Source organism: Cryptomeria japonica, chromosome 7, assembly GCF_030272615.1.
Source record: "Cryptomeria japonica chromosome 7, Sugi_1.0, whole genome shotgun sequence".
In the NCBI taxonomy this organism is placed as follows: Eukaryota; Viridiplantae; Streptophyta; class Pinopsida; order Cupressales; family Cupressaceae; genus Cryptomeria; species Cryptomeria japonica.
The window spans coordinates 753,405,057-753,414,824 of NC_081411.1; the positions used below are offsets into that span (position 1 = coordinate 753,405,057).

At 33.5% G+C, this 9,768-nt stretch overlaps 1 protein-coding gene across 2 annotated transcripts in view; it reads right to left on the minus strand.

The window, feature by feature from the left end:
- The window catches only part of LOC131076415 (long chain acyl-CoA synthetase 4), a 31,334-nt gene extending 22,126 nt beyond the window's left edge, over positions 1-9,208 (minus strand). The window contains exons 1-6 of one of the 2 annotated variants that reach the window (XM_058013587.2): positions 9,033-9,208; positions 8,698-8,905; positions 4,948-5,011; positions 4,718-4,807; positions 3,526-3,582; positions 3,176-3,224 (exon numbers count right to left, since the gene is read on the minus strand). In XM_058013587.2, coding sequence (XP_057869570.1) covers positions 3,176-3,224; positions 3,526-3,582; positions 4,718-4,807; positions 4,948-5,011; positions 8,698-8,843 — 406 coding nt within the window. In that variant the 5' untranslated portion in view covers positions 8,844-8,905; positions 9,033-9,208. Of the gene's footprint in view, positions 1-3,175; positions 3,225-3,525; positions 3,583-4,717; positions 4,808-4,947; positions 5,012-8,697; positions 8,920-9,032 lie in introns of both variants that reach the window. The other variant, XM_058013588.2, reaches the window with a different exon arrangement.
- Positions 9,209-9,768: the final 560 nt, after the last annotated feature.

Genomic DNA, 9,768 nt, shown 5'->3' on the forward strand with positions numbered 1-9,768 from the left:
ATATTTTTCAAGACTGGCCTTGTATGAATGGTATTCAGAGTTTTCTCATATTACTCCACAATTTTACCCAGTTGGTCCACACAAAATGGCCAAGAGTCAAGTCTTATTGTGTTCCAGCTCAATACAGCATACCCCAGGGACACATTCTATCCTTCCCAAAGTTCTGCCCAAAACAGCAAATTATCTCAATTTAGGAAAAATATATATTTTAATATCCATACCTAGCTGGTGAGGGATGATTTCCTCCTTTTCTTCTCTATTCTATGGAAATTCCTCTTTGCTAGCAACCTCTTCTTTATATCTTTTTCCTCCTGAACCTCATATATGTCTTCACCTTAGCGTGATTGTTTATCTAATGTCTGAATCTGCTTTGTGTGGGATCCCTATTTATATTTAGACCTCAGAAAATAAATCAATTTTTATATTTCATTTCAGCGACAATCAACATCAATATGAGGGTCCTTGGCCTGATTAGATTGAAAGAAGATTTTATCATCTTTCAAATATATCAGAGACAAATTAAAGTGGATCTCTGAATGTAAGTGCTGTCATCCTTGTATACCAGTTTTGAGATATTCCAGACAATACTTTTGATGTGCTTGTCTAGTAAACACAATATCTTGCACGAAGTGAGAATATCTCCAGAATGTGGCATGGTTCATAATATCCATAGTGTGAGTTATGATGATGTTTTGATTCTTTGGATGAAGTTGGTGTGTGTCATGTTTAAAACTATTTTGTGAAAGAATTAGCATTCAAATCCCATGTTATACCAATCGATCCTTTGATCTTTGTCTGCAGTAATGTTGTTCGTTGCTTTTGGATCCTAGTTAGTTCTTGGACAAGAACCTGGTCTTGATTGAGACCTTTATCACATATTTTCTTTCAGGTTGCAGCCAACTGGGCCTTTTGTTGTCACTTAGGACAACACCGACCAAAAACCCTCATCATTATATGTCATCTATGCTCATAGTCATTCATGGTTACCTTTTTCAAAAGCTTAAGAGTGCAAAATATAGGGTGAAGTTCAGTCAAAAGTCTCTTCAAGTTTTTGTCTCTGATTGTGAGGAAGCTTAAGATTCCTAGTAAATTTGGGATATGCAGTACATTCTCCAATAGAATTTTTTATCTTCTTTAAAGCATTTTCTTACCAAGATTTGCTTGGAAGAAGAGATAAGTGTACCCAAACAGAGAATGCGCAAGGATGATATATCGTTAGGTTGTACACTGGAGACTAATGCTTCACAAGGTAGAGTGATTTCTTCGGAAACCATGATCCCCATAACAAAGTTTAGTCTTTATCATGCTTTGCATGGTAAATCACCATTAAGTATCCCTTTGCCATCATTATCCTAGGAGCATTCAAATTTCTTAAATCACCATTAAGCATAAATGCATGTAAGGCGGGATGCAGTACACATAAATACACACAAGGCATGAAGTATACACACAAATATACGTAAGGCATGAAGTATACATTTGAAAGGCACACACATATAGAAGTGCAATGTTGGCCTATTTGATTTTATTCTTTGATTCACTTGAGGGGTTGAATAGTTAACCCCAATTGTATGGCAGTTAAGTAGGTTTGTCCTATAGGTTGGCAGGATTAATACTCTGATACCAATTGTAATGTCCCCAAATTAAATGTGAAAGTACCCTACATCTAGAATGATTTTTAAAAATAGCAAGCCTAGTTTGTTGAGAGAAGCCACAATATGGACTAAATATGGAAATCCAATTTTTGACCATAATTGCAACATTTGACAAACAAATTAGAAAAGAAAATAAGATAGAAAGTATGATGCACCACGTGTGCCAAATTGAAGTAAAGTGGAGCTGATGCCTACATGATATAGTGTGTTTCATCAAAAGAAAAAAGTAAATGCAAAATAGTTAGATATGAACATGATTATAGAGGACCTTGTTCGAGCAACTAGTGTGTGTATGTTTTACTTTTCAGTTTCAAAGTAGTGTGCTTATCAAAGCTATGTGTGTGGTGGCATGTGAAAAGAACCAATAAATCTGTTGTGCCTCAAGTAGGTGATATCATTCACCCAACTTGTGTAAGGGTAAGGTAGAAACCAGGGGCAATCCATCTAAGTATGCCCTTTGTGAAGTTATGTATATGTAAATAAAAGTTATGAAAGAGCCATTGAATCATGATGTGATGGTTGAAGTGTTTGTGTTCACAATGAATGTTAGTAGTCACGTCTTGTACAATGCTGTGTTGGTGATGTTTTGTGGCAAAGTTATTCCACTAAATTGGATGCACACCATGTAATTAGAAGTCGAGAAATGGAGGACCACTACTGAAGTCTTACAACAGTTCTTGGGTGTGAGACTCCGAAGGACATTAGTCCCCATTGACTCTCCCATATGTAGACTCATACTCGTTGGTTCATAGCATAAACCTATTCCTTGATGTGCCTACACCACAGGTTGAGAATGAATTTCTACAAACCATAGTGATGGGATTTTGATCCCACTTTTGAGTACACATATGGGATGCTTCAGTGATACAGCTTAATGATCATCACGGTATGGCATAATTGGTATATATTTGGTTTGAGACCACCTTGATTCAGCATGCTATTATTTTATGTGATTAGAGACCACCATTCAACTCTCAAATCAAATAGTGATGTATTTGTGGTTAGTTGAGATGTATTCATGTCTCACACAAAAAAATTGTTGCGATTTCTAGTAGGAAGTTTTGGGCATGAAGCTGAGTCGGTACCAAGTCTGGGTGCCAAGTCCAGGTCTGACATGCACCTATATTCATAATATTATGACATATACTAGGGTTGTTAAGAAGCCAACATGTAGCACACATAACCTCATGTTAGCTACAACTCAAATCGGTAGGTTGTAAATTTAAATTTACCAACCTAAGTAAGTCCTATTAAGATGGCATGTGCATGTAGTATTCATATCATTTCATTTCCATCATGTTGTGCTCTCTTATGAAAGAACTTTTGGAGTGCATTCTCATTTAATTTAAGGATTGTTCTGTGGTATAGCCCCGTCTAGTAAACAGAATCATTACAGAAAAATACATGACTCAATCTTTACTCATCTGAATTTCTGCCAACATTATCTTTCCTAAATATGGAATACGGAAAAGCAGAAGAGGGAACATCCAAATTGAAATTATTCTCAAGATAGTACGTACCAAGAGTATCATATAGAGGAACACAATAAATGCCATGGGCATTACAAGCCTGTACAAACCAAAAAAATTAACATCAGCGTGTAGCGTGTACAAAGCAGTTACAGACTCGCCACGACATGTAAAGAAAAATCAGATAGGCAGCTATTTCTGAATTACTGTTATCTTCTACAAGAGAATAATCACGTTGGGATATTCATGTGTCTAGCATATACCAGAGCATGAGAAAACAGAATTGAATACAATGCATAACGTTTAAAATCTGCACCATAGTCCCAAACAATATCTACCCTAACAATCTATGAACACAATTAAACATGTCCTTATAAAATGCTCCAATGATAACATAATACCTCCATGCTAACAATCCATTCAGGACAGTTTACTCCATAAATACCGCAACGTCCTCCCTGAAGAGTGAAAGATTGAAATTTTAATACTTGAAATTAGATAACGTCCATTTTGCCATATTGTAGATAAAGAGAAAAAGCAAAAATATCAGTGAGGAAAGGCAGAAGGATTAATTGATATATCCAATAAAAGACCTTTTTGCATGTAAAGTTATGGGAACATCATTTGGATTCCTAATGTTTATAATTGTGTGGCAGACAATTTATCTACCATATAAGTGTTGTCCACAAGCATAAATGGGGGAAGATGGCTAATGAGTTGATCCACAATATGAAGTTCAGACATAGTGGATTGATAGTTCAAAAACTCATGGAAAAACTCGCTGAATCACAAGTACTCATGAGGCAAACCCCCTCAGCAAGTTTCGATAAGGCACCTGTTCTGGTTTTAAAAAACAAATAATAAAAATTCTTTTGGGCCTATGTTTTCAATGAATGGAACTTGTAAAGATAATTATACGGATTTGTAATTTATAATTATATGACACTATGATGTGCATTACACTCATTTTTTATCTATAAATAAAGGAAATACTAAAAATGACTTTTGTAAATTCGGTTTTAAGCATAGTTTATTGTTTTACGAATTTATGTATATTTAAATGTTCAGAAATTTTGCCAAGTCACCAACTCCAAGTCAAATTTGGGTCTGCCAAGTTTCTGCTGAGTCCGAGTTTTTTTAACTATGGTGGATTCCATCTGTTAAAAATGAGATGAGTTACTGTATAAGAAATGGTCAAAAAAAAATAATTATAATGTCCACAGATTACAATCAGCAATATACAAGACTGGTAAATGGCGTGACCAATTAAACTGCAAAAGCGGATTACTCTAAGCATAGCATGTAAAGCAAAGCCAGTCTAGGTCTGTAAACTATATAAAAGCAAATATATTACAGTGAGGACAAACAAAGTAAACTAAAAAATTCCCTAAATTACTAAGACAGCATTCTCCAAAGATATGATCTATAACATTAAATGAGTTAAAGAAATCTGGCAATTCTACATTCAAAAACTCTAATGAAAAAGGAAAGAATTAATTTTTTCAGAAATGAAAAAATGTAGAATGTGCTAAAATGTGAAGTTTAAATTATAACAAAAGAAAAGATATAGAAGTAGTTACATCTTTCACTTACATGCTCAATGCCACAGCTCCGAAGAGCAGACCCAATTTTTAGAACCATGTTGTAAACTTCCTGGTATGTGAGCCATTTGTATTGACCTGCCTGTCCCATCACATAAAGTCATGGCTCAGCAAGCAAAGAACCCTCACAAGAAATACTACATACATGGCACTATATCTGCACTAGAGCATGATTAATCTACAGAAAAATGCACAAGCTCAGCCTATATTCATTATTCTAACCTTTCCATTTATGGTCTCACGCTGTCCTAGCATCGGATTATGTGGATGCTTTTGCACAGCATGACTGTAGAAAGGCAGAAAAAGATTTCAGAATTATTGTTGCACCTTGGCAAACTGACCAAGTGACCTATACAGCAATTATAGCATTAATATAAAGAATGATAGAAACTAGAATCCAAAGGATGACAAACAATACATAGGGAAATGGCATCACCAACCACTAAATTCAACATTGACAACCTTATTTTCAATAGATCATTAGAACCTATTTGAATTGAAGAACTTTGGACGAAAAAGAGATTCTGAAAACCAATCTTCCATCAACCAATAGAATCAAGTTTATCAGATATCACCTTCCAATACAATTGAACAAGCGATTACATTGAAATTCTTTCTGCTTAAAACCTCCATGCGTGACTAAGTATCACACAATTTCAATGGCATGCCAATGAAACTAATGAGAATAGTGGAAGAGGGTAGAAATAACTGAAATTACACTAAACCAGCTATTCTATTGTACTGGTATCCCAAATATATGCCAATTTTAATTTTCTTCCAACAGTTTCTTTCAGCCAAACTACTGAAGAACAGGACATTCACACCAACAAAAGTTGTAATCTACAATTTTTTTTTCAAAGTCTAATAAAGGGAAAAGTAGGTTTAGAACAAAAAAGTCCCAGAAAAATCAAGTCATCCAACAGAAAACTTCGCAGAGTGTAATTTTGATGGAGCGTCATAAGGAAATCCACAAGAACTGTAGAAAGGACGGAGATTATTGAATTATGAAGGGAAGAGTTTAATACTCAATGCAACCTACTTAGGCAAGAAATGCAAAGCAGCAACCTAGATCAAAAATACTAAGATTGCTATTGACCAGACACTATAGAACCCAAGAACTAAGATTGTTATTGACTAGGACACTATAGAACTCAAGAATCTAAGGAGACCTGCCACTAAAATTAATTGTGTTAACTGGAACCTCCAAGTTCCAACTTTAGGCAAAGATTTGATCAGATTGAATAGCAGATTTTCTAGAAAAGATTGGGGTTTGCCTACAAACGAATCTAAAGAAATTTTTTTGGCTCCAAGATTTCAACAGCATGGATGAATGATGCTAGGAAATTTTAGTACCTAAGAATACAGATAAAACAAGATGTTATAGTTTACATAATCCAAGTGGCACTGTATTTAGAAGGCACCATACCTTCCATCTATGCTATGTACAACCACAGAATAATCATACATATGTTTATTGTATTTACTCCATTAATCCTCAAAACAACAAAAGGTTTTGAATTTCAAGTTTCAATCTCCAACAGCTCCTCCCCAAAGTGTTTCTAACTAGTACTTTCAATCTAAAGTAACATAGATTAGATTATTGACTTCCAAAATATGGATGCAAAAATCTGTAAAAGTTAATTTTGCAAAGATTAATTTTCGCCATTGCAATTTGATCAATCATCACACCCAGATCATGCAGTGCAGTCCAAAACATTAATGCGAAAATTGGTAATATATTTTTCCAAGGATTCCTTCCTCTCAATTATTATAGACTGTGGAAGCCTCAAATATCTATCATAGCCATTAATGTTCCATATGTCCTCGTAGTGCTTGACATCAAAAAAATTCTCGCTTCCAGCCTTCAACAATTTACAATGCAGGTGCTAGAAATGGAAATTTCTCTAAAGAGTTAAAAACAAGTTTGGAAAATAATCATATATTTTTAATAAATAAAAAATATTTCCATTAAAATGGTGGCAATTATCACAAACACTTTAGGCAAAAGACAAAATATCCTTGACCTTGATTACTTTTCTAAATTTTTGATTTATTATTTATGCACACTGTAGACGTATAAAAATGTGTCATCTTATCATTTAGTTTATTGCATTTCTAAGATCATACATAGCTTAGCATACCTTTCACACTAAAAACTATCAGTGCATCCCTCGTTCTTGCATTTGCCATCCCTAAACCATTTTGCTCAGTGATCTGAGAGCAAAAACATTGGTTTGAGGGACATTGTAAGATAGAGAACCATGGGACCCACCTTGGGAAGCTGAGTAACACGTCGTTACTCCATAGCTTGCACCAAGAAGTCCTGTGTGTGTGTGGACAAGTCATTTGTCATATTTTCACATATTAAGTTTTATTGACCCACTTTTCCCGCATACACACACTAATTACATCTATTAGATAATCACATCAAATGGATTATCAAGTTTTTCTTTCATTTATTGTTTTTCACTTTTACTACTCATAATCTTATTAAATTCATCCATGTTAGAGATTGTTTAAGTCATTAATATTTACAAATGGGCTAAATTTTTCCTTTTTTTCCCAGATCATTACTCTATTTAAAATGGTGCATCCCCTCAATTTCTATAAGGGAAATGCAGATGATTGACAACTTGCCAGTTTTACTTTATGAAATGTCTAGCAAAACCAGGAGATTAAAACCTGTAATATATAATGTCCCCAAAAATAGAATTAGATTTCGGTAGTAAAAATGTTTACTAGGATTTATAACTTCTAAATATGTTTATCTTTATACCGCGTACCTTAACCTTGCCCTGTTTTTTTTTCAAATTTCATAACATATTAATATTGCTTACAAACTATTAGATATTGTTATCAGGACCAACATTTCCAGAACTTTATCAGGCCAATGTTTTCAGAATTTTAAGGGTCTATGCTTAATGGTAAAGTGGTGCATTGTAAAGAGGATGACTGAAATTTAAATCTTTGATTCTTTTATGTGTTCATATTAACAACTGGAATAAACATATTAAATTACCTATCTTAAACACTAACCAGATAGCTTAAAATAGCCTAAAGAAAGAAAAATTTAAAATCTCTGACATCAAACACTACTAATTTTAATAAAAGATGCACACTTTGTAATACAAAATTTCAAATAACGAATTAAAATAAATGAAGTAAAATAAACTTTCCCTACTTTAAACACTAAATAATTTTTATGAAAAAATAGATACACTTGGCAGTAGAAAATCAAATTAAAAAAAAAATCAAAAGAGAATAAATTCTCCACCTCAAATACTAAAAATTTTCATGAAAAATAGGCCTGCCTCAGTAGAGCAAAACCTTAAATTAAAAAAAAAATTCCCCACCTAAAACATTGAGAATTTTTCTCAAAAACAAAAAACAATTCACAACCTCAGATTATGAAAAAAATATATATGAAACATAATCTCATGCGGTAAATCAAGACTCGCTTCCATATCTCCATGAGAGATGTTCGTACATAGCATTAATATGGACAAAGTTTGAAGGTCTGATTAGGCAAAAATTCAGACTATAGTTGTGGATGTATCTGTATCCATCAAGGGAGAACAATCCACGTGAAAAATTCAACAAAAATTGAAAATTACAGAAAAAGCAACAAAATAATTTCCAATAAATGTCATGGCAAGGACTCCGCTGATTACTGTGCTGGCATCTATATCGAAGGGCACCTTCCCTTAAATAACGAGGACATTCCAGAAGGAAAATTTATAAATGAAAATGAAAATCTACCTAATAAAAACATACAGTATAAAGCCGGAAAAACGGCTCACAGAGAGAATTTACTTGCAACGAATAACATTTATGAAGAAAACAAGATCAAAGACGCAAAGGCAAATTAAAAACAAACTCAAGAACATCTCAGATTCAAAGACTTCTCGCAATAATTTATTTGTGTTCTAAATAATCATGGAAAACAACTTTAATGAAATTGAATTTTCCTACTTGAAAATATCCCAGCAGCTCTCGATGCCTGCGACAGGAGCAGGAAATCCGTCCTTACAATAAACAGAGCGGTATACAGGACCTGCAGAAGGCCTGCCATTGGCAGCTTCTTTAGCCTTTTCCACCTCTACAACGTACGACTGCATTATTTCTTACCTTAACTGCAAATGAACGCAAATCGATTCTTCAGTTGCAGTGAATACTATCCCTGCAGAAGATATACTAATGAATTAAACGAGTTATGGTCTGAACAAACAATCATTTAATAAGATACAGAAACGCAGAGGCATTTATTGAAAAGCTCAATTTGTTTGCATTGCAGATATGCAGCTTACCAATTTTTTCCGTAGATTTGTTCGGTTGATGGTAAAATTTCGTGTGAATCGGAGAAAGCCCTAAGATTTGTTCAACCACATCTTCTTTTGCTGACTTTTGGTGGATCTGAACTTTTCTTTGAAATTTAATTTTCAATTTTTTTAGAGGTTTTTTATATTTGAACCGTTTTACGAAAACGTCGGCCACTTTAGCTGCTGTATTTAAAAAGCTAAATGTGGGCCCCATGGTTTTTAAGTCTTCAGACATTTTTTGTTTTCATCCTGAATTTTATTAAATATCTGAATTAATCTCGCATTTGAATGCGCTTGTTTCGACAGCACATTTTATTGACGGGAAAAAAAATTTAAATCTTGAAAGTTGTATTTAATGTAGAGACAAAGTATATCACAAGTTGTAAGTCCTTAATTTTAATTTTGTATAGTTTTTTGTTTTTATTTTTATTTTTATGGAGGTCCAGACCTGTTACAGCTCAGTAAGGGCATGAAATCGGAGCTGGGGCGCAAGTCAATAGATTGAACTTTTTCGGGTAAGAGTAAATTTTATAAAATAAAATTATGATTAAAAATCATAATTATATTATAAAATTATTATTATATATTAATTTATTTAATATTTTCTAATTGGGTCATCATTGCTACTAGTTTATATTTAATAATATATATAAAATAAATGGAGAGATATATTTTTTAAGTATTTTTTAATCAATTTCTCAGGTTAATGTCTAGACAAGGATAT